Source organism: Thamnophis sirtalis, unplaced genomic scaffold (assembly GCF_051295495.1).
Source record: "Thamnophis sirtalis isolate CommonGarterSnake01/CBP01778 unplaced genomic scaffold, rThaSir2_p1.2 scaffold_7, whole genome shotgun sequence".
NCBI classification, from domain to species: Eukaryota; Metazoa; Chordata; class Lepidosauria; order Squamata; family Natricidae; genus Thamnophis; species Thamnophis sirtalis.
The window spans coordinates 34,093,510-34,109,221 of NW_028261387.1; the positions used below are offsets into that span (position 1 = coordinate 34,093,510).

The window sequence follows — 15,712 nt, forward strand, 5'->3', positions numbered from 1 at the left end:
GCAGGCTGCTTAGGTTTGGGTATGTATTGAAGTTAATTTTATACACTTCACTGGATAGGCTACATAGCAGATTTTAACTTCCACTGAGAATATTCCATAGTTTAATATTTTAGTGCCTCAGGTTTCTATGCTCCATTAATCCTGTGGCATAGTTTGATAAAGTTAATCACTTTTATGAAAGAATTTCATAAAAGCATAGCTTATCGAAGGGACTGCAGCATTTTGCTAACTGCACTATGAAAGTGATGAAATTTTCGCATTAAACAGTTTTAAATACATACACTCTGCTTTACCTAGTTGATTGGATTTACCTAAATTATTAGTAGAAGAGGAGGAACACTTGATTGAAATGGGACTATTTTCAGTCTCTACCAGCTGTCTTTTTTAGTCATTTTACATTTAGCAGAATTAGAAACTTTCTCATAATTGTTTCTAAAACATGCATAATTGTATAAAGTATAAAGTCACTAGTGTGAAAATCCTGTTCTCCTATCCAATTTATTCAGGAAGTACATGAAGTTTAACTAGCCCCTTTGCTGTTACTGAAGGTGCATTTACAAATATAAGCCAAATTAAAATAGCAGCCTTCCTCCCCAGGGCTCTTCTTCTCTACACTTTAAATCAATTCAATTTTAGTATTGATTAAAAACATCATAATTGCTATCTTGCTATTTTGGGTGATATGAAACACTAGAAATATATAATAATTATATAATATGAAAATATTATATACAATGTTATACAGTATTATATAAAATATTATTCTGCTACTCTGAAATCTAGTTTGTTCAGAAAAAAGGGTAAAATTCACACACAAAATTCTTAATTAGAAATAACATACCTTTCTCCTTCAGATAATTGGTTTGTTGTTAGTTGCTGAGTCGTGACCCATCATGACCCCATGGACAACGTTCCTCCAGGCCTTCCTGTCCCTTACCATCCCCTGGAGTTGATTCAAGCTCACGCCTACTGCTTCGGTGACTCCATCCAGCCACCTCATTTTCTTTCGTCCCCTTCTTCTTTTGCCCTCAATTTTTCCTAGCATTAGGCTCTTCTCCAGTGAGTCCTTCCTTCTCATTAGGTGGCCATAGTATTTGAGTTTCATCTTCAGGATCTGGCCTTCTAAAGAGCAGTCAGCGTTGATCTCCTCTAGGACTGACCGGTTTGATCACCTTGTAGTCCAAAACACCCAGGGGTCTTCTCCAGCACCATAGTTCTTTGGCGCTCAGCCTTTCTTATAGTCCAAACTTCACAGCCGTACATTGCAACTGGGAAAACCATAAATAATTGGTTAAATACCAATTACCCATTTCATAAATGGAAATCCTATTTGGAAATCACTAGAATCATCAGATGAACCAAGATATCATGTTAGCCAATTTTTAGATATCCCGTTCAACTGTCTGCATTATCTCACCCAGTTGCTAAGATTTGTTTATCATTAGTTTAATGTGCATGATTATATTTCTGATTTAGCAGTTGTTATTAGAAAATATGAATTTGCTCATTTTTTATTAATAAACTATTTCTCCAAACGATTACTTGCTCCAATGTGTTGGTAGTTCCTAATTTATTTCATGTATTCAGTAATTGCATAATTATGCATGTTTTGAATCAGAACATTATGCTGTTTTTGTTGTAGTCTGTGGGGCCTTATTAGACAGAAAGGGCTGGGCCCATCCACCCGGTGGTTTCATTATGTGGTACATTCAAAACATGCTCCCATGAGTTTTCTTTAATATAACTTGTTTCTGGTGAAAAAGGCACAAGAGGTTTAGTAGTAATATATGTTCTATTTTTGTAGTTTTGCTCACCGTCCTCTTCTCCTTCATTTTTTTCTCCTTTCTGTGTCCCACTGGAATGGTTACTAGTGGAATACAAACAGTAACTGTCAAATGCAGACTACAGCAGAATTTTCTAACAATCTTAGGCAGTTTGAAAGATTCCTACATGGAACCATTGTCACCCTAAGTAATTTCTCACTTAACTACAAAATATTTTTCAATCCTTGGGCAGACAGTTTAGATACAATACAAAAAGTACTCTAAGAAGAATGTTGGAAATGTTAAATATACAGACCTGGAGAGTTTTGTAAATGGTTGCCTTGTTGCCTGTGTTTTAAGCTATGTACTATTCTGTTATAAAAATTTAACATGTAGAAATCTCTCTCTGTGTGTGTGTGTGTTATACAATATAGCTGAGATTCTCTTTTTGTATTGTGTTTTTCAGAGGGTAATTTTCAATATTGTCAACTTCAGTAAAACAAAGAGCCTCTATCGAGATGGCATGGCTCCAATGGTAAAATCCACAAGCCGGCCTAAATGGTAAGTTAACACTCAGTGAATATTGTCTTTATGAAGCAAGCTTCAGCTATGATATTTTAGAATCATTTCTTTTTTCTTTGTGGGGTTCATTAAGCTCTGGTCATCTTTATTCTCTTTGTATATGCTTCACTGTTCTCCTTCTAAAGCAGCATTTGTTCTGATAGTGTGTGTGGACTGACCTTGCAAATGAGTCAGTGTTAGTATTTGGCTCTACCAAGGATGAGTGATCTCCCTGTCACATTTTCATAGCATTTCACTGGATAGTGAAATTGAACGCTAAAGGATGGATCACTATAATGTTAACCGTTTTTTTGACTAAGGTTATATGGGGCAATTCAAATGATATATAGAACTGTGTTCTTTTACACATGGCAAAACAAAGCAAGACAAGTAGATCAAACCATATTCTTAAAGCAATTTGTTTGTATTGAGAATCAGAACCAAAAGCTATATTACCTGTGCTGGGCTATTTGGATACAGTTAGCAATTTTATTTTGTTTTATTATCCTATGCCAAAATGTTTGTGATTTGTTGTATCACTCAGTATGCTATTACAGCTGCAGGTATGTGAAATATTGTTGTCTTCTGTTTACTCAGATCTTATATGAGGCAATTTCAAGCACAATTATGTATAGATAATATTAAGCAAATGTGTGCCACCTTCTGACCTCCCTGTTCCAATAGCATGTCTTAATATTTCCCAATTAACTTTAGAATTCCCTTGAATAGTCCTTATTATGTTTTTTATGTGGTTTCATATTGAAATATAATTCTATATAACCCGTGTGGAAAAGACCCTGAAACTAGGAAATGAAAATTCAGCCTTTTCCAGTATATTTAAAAGTGACATTCTTGCATCTTTTGTTCAATAACATACAGACTCAGTTGTGAGCGAATATTTTTGGCAATATAGTGTATATTGGCCAGTTGTTCATATGTATACCAGAATATATATTTTTAAAAAAAATAATGAGGCAGAAATTCTGTACCAATGATAGACCCTTTTCATTTTATCTTCTTTGTATTTATCCGGTATGTATAAATAAAAGCAGTAGAAACACACTCTTATTCAGACTAATTATTACTACATGAAATAACAGAGGATTTACTGTAAAATAATGCAAATGAAAGTAAAATAAACAATAAGGAAAATAGAATAAAAATATAAAACTAAATACATAAAAATAGTTTGGCCATTGTGCTTGACAGAACAGAATACATATTATTGACACCTCATACACTTTTTTTATCTTTGCACCAAACATGTTATGTTCCATTAAATTTTAAGAAAACTACTACTTTCCATAGTAACCTTATCACTCTTTATTATATTGGTAATTGTACTGTATCTCACTTTTTCACTTAAAGCTTAGAATAACTTATAGGTGTTTATCCTGCCTAGCAATTTCCTGTTTAGATATGATAGATAATTTGATTTATTTAGCTTCTGCAGTTGTAACCAAAAATAGATTTTTCTTTCAGGACATTGATACACAACCCTGAAGAAGAAATCATTCTGTAATAGAAACCAAGCAGACATAGTTAATGAGCAGCTTCTTTCATTTGCTGCACAGAAAAAAATTACAGATGAACATTGTTTTTGTCATTAAAAGTACTGTACCTACACATTGACTTTCTCATGAAAACATTTCCAAAACCATTATTGGTCCTTATCTTGTGACAAGTCTGTGTTATTTACATATAATTTAAATATACTTGTACTTATAAAAGTAAAAATACCCTGCATATTTTTCAAATATAGCCAAAATACTCTGCTTTTCTAAAAATGAAAGATAGCTGTAATTATATGCACTATAAATTGATAGTTAAATGCATTGAGATCAGTGTCTTGCTTTTTCCTAATCTTACATATCTTTACCTAATACCTCTGTATAGACAGATTGGACTCTTAGTTGGACCCAATTAGGTGTCTGAGAGAGGTGGTTTTTAACTTCTCTACTTAGTTAGGTTCAGATCAATGATCATCATAAAAGATACCAGAGCATAACAGGTACCAAGAGTTCTGATACATGCCAGTCATTAATTCTATTCAAAATTCAATTACATTTGTTGGCATGCATTGATTAACTTTGGAAAGATTTCAAACACACTGTATCACATAGTGTTAAAGCAGGGTAATATTGAGCATTTTTATCACCCTCTCTTCTTTTTCAGGGCTAGGCTGATGTTCATGCAGCCAAATTTGCATTCCAATAAATACAGTAAAATGTACAATATAATAATACAGTAAATTGAGTCTGATATCAGTGACTCCAGATTTAATTTCAAAAGACTGTCCTGAACAGCTTTACAACTTTCTCAAAGGCCATGAGACTGGAGACCATTCTAATCTTGGAGAGTAAAGTATTTCACAATAGGGAAGTCTTATGCAGAATGTCCACCATTGGCCCTCCTTGTGTTGCAACTCCTGAGAGGTAAGGACCTTGAGCAGGCATTGTGGCAGCATTTATGTGGAAAAGTCAGTCTTTTGAGTACTGTGTCCTTAAGCCGTTGGGTATCTAACCAATCAGTATCTTGACTTGCACTTGAAAATGTACTGGTAACCAATCCATTTCTGCTGCAATAAGTATAACATGGCACTATTGATACTGATCAATAAGAATGTATTCTCATCACTGAACTCAAGTCCTCCTGGTCACCAGATTTCGACTTCCCTCTTGATGAAAATAGCTTGCTTATCGTAGGAAGAAGAGTTTTCTAGTAGTGAATTTATTATATGCTAGTCTTGAACTTTGGAAAAGGTTGGGGCTACATTTGCAATTGCAACAAGACTTCTGAATTATGGAAATCCTCACATTAAACATTAGTCTTTTTGTATGGCACAGACCACAGTAGACTACTGATATGCGTGCACACATCTGCATTGCCATCACCATGATTCTACAAGGTTTTGCAAATTTTAAAAAGTGAAGTAAAAATTACTTGTTCAGTAGGAAATTAGTTTTCTAAAGTCAGCAAATATGTATTATTCCTAGGTATAGAATTACTATAACTTTATATTCAGCAAGAGCTTGTCTCAATAGAGACATTAACTTTCAAGTTGTGCTTGTCTTTCATAAGGAACAACTGGCTACTCATCATTTAAGTTATATCAACAAAGATCATATGGAAAATTCTAATTAGCACCTATAGAATAGTAGTTTTTCCTTATGGAATAATCATTGTAATAGACAACTTAATAGCAGTAGTAGACATTTTACACTTTGAGATACAAAAAAGGAGCAGAACTTTAACTCCCTGTGATAATGACTTACTTCAAAAATGGGTATTCCTTTCTATGCATTATGATGTGATTCACTATTGTTATCAGGACAAGCATCAGTGACCGCAATATTCTGAGCTTACAAGATCCAAGCCAGGTTTTCGTTTGTTTCAGGGCAGTTCTGTATGGATCAAAAATAGGTCCAGTAACTGAAACAATAGAATCGTGTAACAGAAGCTCTGTGGTTCAGTAAGCAGAGTTTGAGAGCTAAAGGCGCTTCTTGGATGAGAAGCTAAATGTCTTCAAAGTAAAACAAGAAAGTCCAGTTGTCTCTTGAAAAAAGTACCGTAAGGACAACCATGATCTAAGTGACTGAGAATCTCCATAGACATTTAAACATAGTTTGGTTTATATATTAGTCAATTGTCTTATTATCATTGCTGAAATGATGTGATAGCTGGATGTATGTTGGGGCACCAATGACCACTATCAATAGAGACAGAGATTGCTGCCCAAAGCTGCTTGAGACCTTAGGTGTAGACTGAGGTTAGAGTTATGGTTTCTGTTGCTTTAGAAACAGATTATTAAACTTCTACTGAATTTATGACCGGTTCTTTAACCATTTGCAAAGTTAACCAGAGCTGCCAGTAGAGGTGAAATTATGTGAACATTGTGCTTTACTTATTTTCTCAATTTTACATTAGTCCTCTTTCCAAAGGAGAATCTAGCCATTGTTGCCTCAATAAAAAAGAGTACAATTGTAATCTCTCTTTTGCCATTCCATTCTAGAAAAAGGAAAATCGTAGAAGTGTCTCATTATCCCTTGATGTGTATATGGAATGTGGGATGTATTATTCATTTCTTATCCAGGGCCCCAAACTCTGATTCTTAAAGACTTTAATCTTTTAGGAGTTGAGGGGCTGGATAAGAAATTTGCACTGCCTCATATGTATGTGTCTCCCTGTGCATATGTGTATGTATCTGTAATTATATTTTTATTTTATATTAGCAGGGTAACCATGGTAAAATTGTTGCTAGCAATTCTTGTTTTAATTTCATTTGGCAGAATGCCTGTTAAAGAACTATTTGTCTTTCTAGTCAAGTTCTACTCTGACATCTATTGTCTATATTGCAATATTCTTGTAGTATTTTTTTTCCCTATACAGTAGTATCTTGGGTGGTGGAGAGTTTCCTGTGGAGTAACTTAGATGCTAATTTCTATAGATGTTGCTAAACTTGTTTTTTCTTCACATCAGGTGGGTTATTGTTTGCATTTTATTTGATAGATTTATAGAAAAGCAATATGGGTATAAAGACCGGTATTTCTTCATGTTTTATTGATCAGGAGAGGGCAAAGCTGTTTAGGTAGCATTTGAATTTTGATTAGTTGTAAACTGTTGGTTTCAGAGTTTCTTTTTTATGTATACATTTGCAAGTTGTTAGCATGTATGTCTTCTGCCTTTCACACTAAAGAAAATATTATTTGAGATTAGTAGAGATTAGCATTATATATGGAAAATAATATGAAAGTCAGAAATACGCAATGCACACTCTCCCCCACAAAACCACTTATTGACTCAGAGTTAGGGGAAATAAATCTTCTCCTATATATGCCACGGGCTTTATAACCCTCAATTTCGCTATGGAAGTACAGGGACGAGAAAGGAAAATTGCAAGAATGAATTAACCATGCGGCATAGGCCTGGTTACTTGGGGAACTGCCTATCTCCCATATTAAAAATGAGGTTCTTCTGAAATGAGGATCTCCCTGAAATCTCCCTTCTGTTGTTTAGAAGGGCGGTGAAGATCTGCATCTCTTCACCCAGCACTTTGATGAAGAAGAGTGAGATTCTTTGCTTCATTTCCAACTAAAGATACATGAAGTGAGCTCTGGAACATATGAGGAATTTGGTGTTTACTGAAATGGAGATGAATGTCATCTTCCAAGTTTTTCGACAGAGTGGTGGTTGAGCTCCACTTCATTTTCATTTTAAATGTAAACAATCACAGTAATCTGGAGTTTTGGCAGCCTCTAAATTGTGATTAAATAAATAAATACCAAAATTTTGTATGGTTATTAATGTATCAGTACTTCAGCTGCTGGATAGGATGGAAAAAGAATGAAAGTAATTGTGTCTTTTTGACCTACTGAAGTAGTAAAATATCAAGGACAGGTAGGTAGGCCAGGAAATGAGTAAAAGGGAGCATTATAATGTGAGCTAGAGAGAGATTTAAAAGCTTGTACATTTGTAGTTGGTATTAAATTAAATTAAATTCTAGAACTGAATTGTTAAATTACAATTATAGTATAGTCTTTAATATTGTAAAACTTAGGTATGTGAATAATTAACATTTAGTAATATTGGGAATTTTCCTCTAGCAAATAAGAAAAATCATAAAAGTATTTTTGCCAGATATTGGAATGACTCTGATATTTGTTGGCAAAAGTTACATCCTCTAACAGTTATTTAAAAGATAGTAAAGTCCTTTTGAAACCTTTAATATATTTATTTCAAACTGTGTTCCAGTTATACCACAGGGATATGTGGAGGTGGAGATGGCACTCTCTTCTACATGATGGCAATGGATGACATAGTCAAGGTTTTTGGCAATTTCTCCCAGAGAAATGGGCAGATGGTAAAGAAGAAAGCAAAGAGTTGTAGGCACTGTATGAAGCATGAAAACAAGGGATAACTCAAAAAGAGCCAAGTGTTATTTTTCTTAGGAGTAATTGCGATATATGTGCTTTGTAGCATTAGTATTTGTTGAAGACTTCAAATTGCCTTAAAGAAAAAATAATAATTTTTCAAAAATATTAGGCACCAATAAAAATTGTAATTTCTGGAACTTAGTTTTGCTGTTTTTTTTATGAAGGCAATTTTGCCAGCTTAAAAACACAGTATTTCAGCTGATTTTAGAACAGTAGTGATATAAAAATGTTTGGAAATATTTAAGATAGGAGTACAGATACCACCAATATACTTGGAAAGGGCATCACTCCAGCATTATTGGGCAGATATAGATCTAACATCATATTTGGATCTGGCCTCTGGTCTCATTTGAACATTATGTGTTAATAGGTACCTCCAAAAGGATACTTCTGTATAAGGGAATGCCACATTTTTTTCTGGTGATCCAAATTGTAGATATCCATTTAGAAATTTGTAGGAATTGAATTATTAGTCAGAGAGACATATATAGAATTGAAATTGCTCAGGAGATGTAGTAGAACATTTGTCAATATTCTGACTGTTTTGTATTTAACTTATTTTGGTAAGGAACTAAATGCAAAGTTAGGATTAGGATCCTAAATATAGGATTGCAATCAAAGTATTGCGTGAGTCACACACACACACACACACACACACACACACACACACACACACACATATTCACACACACACAAACACACATACATTTACTAATTGTGCCTGCAATATTTGCTGGTGTATGTGTGTGTTTATGTGTGTATGTGTATCTCTATCTTATATATAGAAATACAATTTATGACCTGCACGTGGATTAGAGAACAAATGAAAGTAGACGATATGGATTGATGACATCAGCAAGTATTGGGGGGCCCAATTGTCAAAAGAAAACTCAAGACCATATAGTTTGGAAACATGGGGAAGAGGCCTTCATCCTGCAGTGGATAGGGATAGGCAATGGCTAAAATGATGATGATATTTGTTTGTTTGTTTGTTTGTTTGTTTACTATATGAATATAGCAAACTCTCAGTTAGGTACAATTGGGCCAGCAATGCACACTTCAAAGCAGCATTGAATGAAATTACAAATGATAAATTTTGGCAAGCATTTATATTATTACAATTCAGTGTAATACCATCAGAAGAGCTGGAGGGGAAAAAATCCACAAAATTCTCTACATGGTATGGCTTTGCCCTTCTAAAGATGGTAATATTGAAGTATGAACTCATGTTCTGTTATATAGTAATTTCTATCGAGACATACAGAAACAGCTTATTAATGCCTCTTCTAACTCAATTTCCAAGATAGACTGAAAAATTTTATGTTCAATTTTCACTAGCAGATAAGAACCCAAGGTAACGCTTGCCATCTCAAATTTTGTTTTCACAGCTTGTAAAACTTGCTTATTGCTAATAGCAAAATAATGCAAGGATACTTGTATATTTTTATCTTGCATGCCTTAATTTATTCTGTATGTTCTACTTTTCTATTTCTACTAGGTTCTATTTTAGTAAATTTTATTTAATCTGAATTACTAATCTGTAGTAAAGAAGTGGATTAGATTTCATTTAAATTAGTCACTATGATTTGGAAATGATTTTGTATCAGTATATAAGCATCCAACAAAGATTTCTAAATTGCAGGTTCTGGTAAGAATAATCAATGACAGGGGTGTCAAACTCACATCATCACATGATGTATTGCAACTTTTTCCCCTTTGCTAACGGGGACATCGGCGAGACCAGTGGGTGACGCGTCTGGCACACAGGTGGCAAGTTTGAAATCCCTGATCTAGGAGTTTTGTGGGAGACATACTACCTATTTCTGATGTCATAATCATTCAATGGTTGGTCAGGGAGCATACTTAATATTTTTGATAATATTCACTAATATCCAGTTTTTAAAAAAAATAATATATTAATGTTTTTATACACTTTTTAAAAAAATGATGTCCATTGACACCATCTTGGAATGTAATGGGGGCTGTGTTGCAGATTCCTGGAATTTACTGCTAGCAATGCGGAAAAACAGTTATTTCGTTTAAACACAAAGGGAAGTTATTTCCTCACCTCTCAAAATGAACAGGTTTGGGGCCAAATAAGGAAAGCTAACTTGACTTTGTATGGGAGACCATCTGTTGGGAATATAAAATCTAATTAACATTTTAAATAATACAATACATTGTATTATACAATAAAGCAATAACAACTATGGTATGGATTATAAATAATCTTTATGTCAGAACTGAAAATTATTGGGAATTTATCAGCAAGATTTATTTAGAAAAAAAGAAATCATGTGGATTTTTGTTCTTGGTATCATTTTTTAATCCTTCATATTTTATCTGTGCGAAATATTCAGAAAGAGCTCCTGCAGAGAAAAACATTAGGCCAGAGAAGTTCAGGTGTGGAGGGCAGAGCACCCAGTGTGTTTTCTCAGCAGACTGTATTGCTGTGGAATAAAACCATTCCATTGTGAAATATTTCCAATTAAAGCTTTTAAAATGTGAATTTAAAACTTTACAGCAATAGTTGAATTTGAAGTATTGTTCCTGCAATCCCCAAGACTATTGTTTCTTGAAAATGCCTGCATAATTTCATTTTCTCAACAACAACACAATCTATATAATTATTCAATGTGTGAGTAGGGCTGGTTTTGAAATCTTGCAACATGGGACCCATTTTATGCAAATGCTACATGTTAGTCATCTTAATATTTATAAGGTATTAAGTTTGTTTCAGGAATTGGAACTTTTATATATAAACACACACTGTTTCTGTTGATCAACTGAAGAATTATATGCATATCTGAAAGCAAATGCAGTGCATGGGGAAATAATGACTTACTTCAAAGAATAAAACAAACTAGATAACTCTGGAAAGAAAACTAGAGAAAATATTAGTATGAGTGAGAAAAAGCGTATTTGTTGAATTAAAAAATGCCGACATGCATAATTCCATAGATATAAAGAATTAGGACCACTGTTCAAACGTAGTAAAGGTAGTTTCGCTTAATGACCTGACAGCAAATGTGACAGACTCCTCTCCAAAGTTTTTTTTATGACCTGGTTTTGAAGTTACAGCCATTGTAATACCCTGTGGTCATTTGTCCTTAAGACCGACTATAGGGATGCTACAGCACCTCTCTTCCCCTCTCCCCCCACTTTGCACTACCAGATCCCCCTAGGAATTGGGCATACTCCTTACCATCCCCCCATCATACACTTTCCAAATGTCACGTTGGGGAAGGAGGGCAGGCCACTTGTCTCTGGGCTGCTTGGTTGCTTTCCAGAAACAGCTTCCATTTTGAGCACTCCTATAAGTCCTTGCCATTGCATTGAAATGGAAGCTGCTTCTAGGAACTTAACATACCGTAGTCTACACACTGCTGAGAAAGCTCTGTAACTCCAGAGAACTTCAAAAAAAAAAGTGCAATGGGTAATGGAGAAGGAGAGGAGGGCTGGTAGGGAACAAAAGGCCTGTGGGGGCCCAGTGTGAGTGGGAAAGCCCTGTAGGGACCTGGTGGATGGGGAAAAAATTAGCAGGAGGCAAGGGCTGTGTCTCAAGGTGGTGGGGAAGGCTATCGGATGCTCCGGGCAGGCAGGTCTCAGTATTAAGATGGAATATGAATTGGTGGATAGGGAATGTGTGTTAATTAAATAAGTCCTCAGAAGGCTTGATATGTAGAAAATTGGCCAGTTTGTTACTCTGAGCAGCTAAAATGAAGCCAATCTTGCAAATGCCCCTACATTTCTGTATTTTTCTCCCTAAATATTTAAATCAATGTCATTGTTGGAAATCAATTCAGTTTACAAGAAATTGAAACTATGGGAGACATCAATATCATTCCTAACCTGGTTGCTTTTGAGAAAGAAAAAAGACATTGTGAAATTCCTGACTAAAAATCACATTTTAATGAATTATTTTGCTTTTGATAACTATAAATAGGAATACTATAATAGGAGACAGAATGCTTAGGTGCTCTTTTATTACATAATCTTTCCTACCAACATTTCTGTCCCTAGTTTGTTCATAGACTCAAATTTTATAAACAAATTTAAGGTTCTGAAATATAGTCTTAGACCCAACTGGTATAATGGTTAAGCCAGTTGTAAGAAGTAGGCAATGGCTAATGACTTCTGAAAAACCTTGCCAAGAAAACTGCAGAGACTATTCCAGGCAGTCTTCAGAAATTGGACATGATTGAATGGAAGAAAAAAATATGCTTAATATAATACAATAAATATATTTGCTTGGAAGAAATAGAAAGAAAAAGAGAAAAATTGTATATTATTATTGCATTAGAACCATTATATCTTAAGCAGTGATTTAACTCTTTAAATTCTAAAGAACCTGATAATGTTTTAAAGATTTCGGGATAACTTGATTATATCACTTTGCATTCTTTTAAAAAACAAACAGAATTAGAGCAGTTCTGTTCATGTGTATTCATAGGTAAGGAACGGATATGATCACAACCTCGGGAAATACTTCTAAGTAAATATTGTTAGCAATGAACAATTCTTTGCAGGCATTATTATTTTCTTTACTATCTATATAAAGAAAAAATATTTAAAACAGTGACATGGTGCCAGTACTACGGTGGTGTAAATGACACATTGCATTTTTTCCCTGCGATCTTAATCTCTTACTTATTTTACAAGGTATGAACTGAAATTTCTATTTACGCTTTTCTTACATCATTCCTTTGTCTGTGACAATATTTTCCTAATTCCCAAACATAGGAATGCATAGAGTCTTTGCTTCTGCAGTAAATTTATTTTAGGGGGGGGGAGATTGCATTTATGGTCCCTCGTGTGTGGGGTCCTACAGGCTTGATCCTCTTTACTGTCATGTTCTACATGTAACCCTTGGTTCATTTGTTTGCCAGTTCAGGTTTTGGTGTCATCAGTATGCAGTATGCAGCTTATTATATCCAACTCTACATCTTAACCTGGCACAGGTGAATCTGTTCATATATTGACCCAAATGTCTGGAAGCTTTTCAGGTCTGGATGAGGTGAAGCAGTCTTTGGCTCAATCTTAACAAGATTGAATGGTTGTGGCAGTATGAATCCCCGAGGTTAGGGATGTTACCAACAATGGTCTTGGATGGTAGTGAACAACTCCATTCAAGACTAGTGCACAATCTGGAGGTACTTCTAGCCTCACAGCTACTGTCAAAGGTGGCAACTGTGTCCAGATGGATCTTTTTAGAGGTTCATCTTGTGCATCAGTGGCCATTCAGACAGTCCCTGTCACTTCACAATTAGATTATTGTAATGTAGTCTGTAGGAGGCTGCCCTTGAAGACTACATTGAAATTACAGCTGATTTAAAATGCAAGCAGTAGTGGGTGCCTTTTGGTATGTCCATGTATCACCACTGTTATCTGAGCTGCATTGGCTGCCAGTCAACTTCTGACTGCATTTCAAGGTGCTGGTTATTATCTATAGAGCCCTGTATGGCATCTCTGATATTGATATACTTTCCCTGAATCCCTTGCTCACAACTCGACCGAAGCCCTAGTGGAAGCCTGGGATAAGGCGGCCACTGGGGCTTTGGATCGTGTTGAGCCTTGGAAGCCTCTGACCCGGTGTTCGATCCCGGGTAGCTCCCTGGTTTACCGGGGAACTCCGGGAGATGAAATGCCAAAAAAGACGCCTAGAGATTGGAGGGCCAGCCAGTTTGGATCTGATTGAACACTAGTAAGAATTCATATTAAATCCTACTTAGTGGCGATAAAAGTGGCAAAACAGCAACATTTTCCCACTCTTATCGCATCCGCAGATAACTGCCCAGCCGCCCTGTTTAGGGTGACCCGCTCCTTACTTAACCAAGGAACTGGGAAAGACCCCTTGCAGGGTAGGGCTGAAGAATTTGTTCAGTATCTGCAGGATAAAATCACTCAGATCCGGACAGGCTTGGACTCTGACTGGGTAGATTTGGGTGAGTCGACGGGGATGAATCTTGTGGAGACCATCTGGGATGAGTTTGACCCTGTGACCCCCCGAGGGCATGAACAGGATTATGGGGAGACTCAGTGCTGCCACTTGTGTGCTGGATCCGTGTCCTTCTTGGTTAGTCTCAGCTTCCCGGGAGGTGACACGAGGCTGGCTCCAGGCGATTACCAACGCTTCGTTGAGAGAGGGGTTCTTTCCCACTGCCTTGAAGGAGGCGGTGGTGAGGCCCCTTCTTAAGAAGCTTTCCCTGGACCCAGCTTCTTTAACCAACTATCGTCTGGTCTCCAACCTTCGCTTTGTAGCGAAGGTTGTCAAGAGTGTGGTAGCACATCAGCTTCCTCAGTACCTGGATGAAGCTGTCTACCTGGATCCGTTTCAGTTGGGTTTCAGGCACGGAGACAGCATTGGTTGCGTTGGTCGATGATCTCTGACAGGCCCGGAACAGGGGCTGCTCCTCTGTCCTGGTCCTATTAGACCTCTCAGTGGCTTTCAATACCATTGACCATGGTATCCTACTGCAATGATTCGGGGGGTTGGGAGTGGGGGGCACCGTTTTACGGTGGTTCTCCTCCTACCTGTCGGATCGGTCGCAGTTTGTGTTGACTGGAGGGCAGGGATCGACCCCAAGGCGTGTCACTTGTGAGGTGATCCAGAGGTCGGTTCTCTCACCCCTCCTGTTCAACATATATATGAAACCACTGGGTGAGATCATACATGGTTTTGGGGTATGGTATTATCAATATGCTGATGATACCCAACTTTTCATCTTTACCCCAAACCACCCAAATAATGCCCTCAATGTGATGTACCGATGCCTAGAGGCTGTACAGATCTGGATGGGGAGGAACAGGCTCAAGCTCAACCCCTCCAAGACTGAGTGGCTGTGGTTTCCATCATCCCAATTTGTGCAACTTGTTCCATTTTTAATGATAGGGGGAGAAATTTTAGCCCCCTCAGAGAGGGCCCACAATCTGGGCGTCCTCCTGGATATGCGGCTTAGTTTAGAAGAACACCTGACGGCCGTGACCAGGGGGGGCTTTTACCAGGTTCGCCTGGTACATCAGTTGCGCCCCTTGCTGGGATCGGGATGCTCTGTACACAGTCACTCATGCCCTCGTCCTTTCTCACCTGGACTACTATAACTCTCTTTACATGGGGCTGCCCTTAAAGAGCACCCGGAGACTTAAACTGGTCCAGAATGCGGCTGCGCGGGTTATCATGGGGGCACCTAGGTGCTCCCATGTCACACCCCTTTTAGACGGCCTGCACTGGTTGCCGGTTGTCTTCCGGGTGCGATTCAAGGTACTAATTATGACCTTTAAAGCGCTCCATGGCTTAGGCCCAGGATACCTGCGAGACCACCTACTGCCACCGGTAGCCTCCCACCATCCAGTGCGATTCCACAGAGTTGGCCTCCTCAGGGTGCTGTCGGCCAGACAGTGTTGGCTAGCGACCCCCAGGGGGAGAGCCTTCTCTGTGTGAGCGCCTTCCCTCTG

At 37.1% G+C, this 15,712-nt stretch overlaps 1 protein-coding gene and 1 pseudogene across 3 annotated transcripts in view; one reads left to right on the forward strand and one right to left on the reverse strand.

Annotated features, from left to right (window-relative positions):
• Positions 1–15,712, forward strand: part of BEND5 (BEN domain containing 5) — a 1,240,338-nt gene that overhangs the window by 220,999 nt on the left and 1,003,627 nt on the right. For all 3 annotated transcript variants that reach the window (XM_087719697.1, XM_014070495.2, XM_087719700.1), the window contains one exon: positions 2,230–2,324. In XM_087719697.1, coding sequence (XP_087575823.1) covers positions 2,230–2,324 — 95 coding nt within the window. The remainder of the gene's footprint in view (positions 1–2,229; positions 2,325–15,712) is intronic.
• Positions 9,506–15,712, reverse strand: part of LOC148044598 (uncharacterized) — a 74,209-nt pseudogene continuing 68,002 nt past the window's right edge.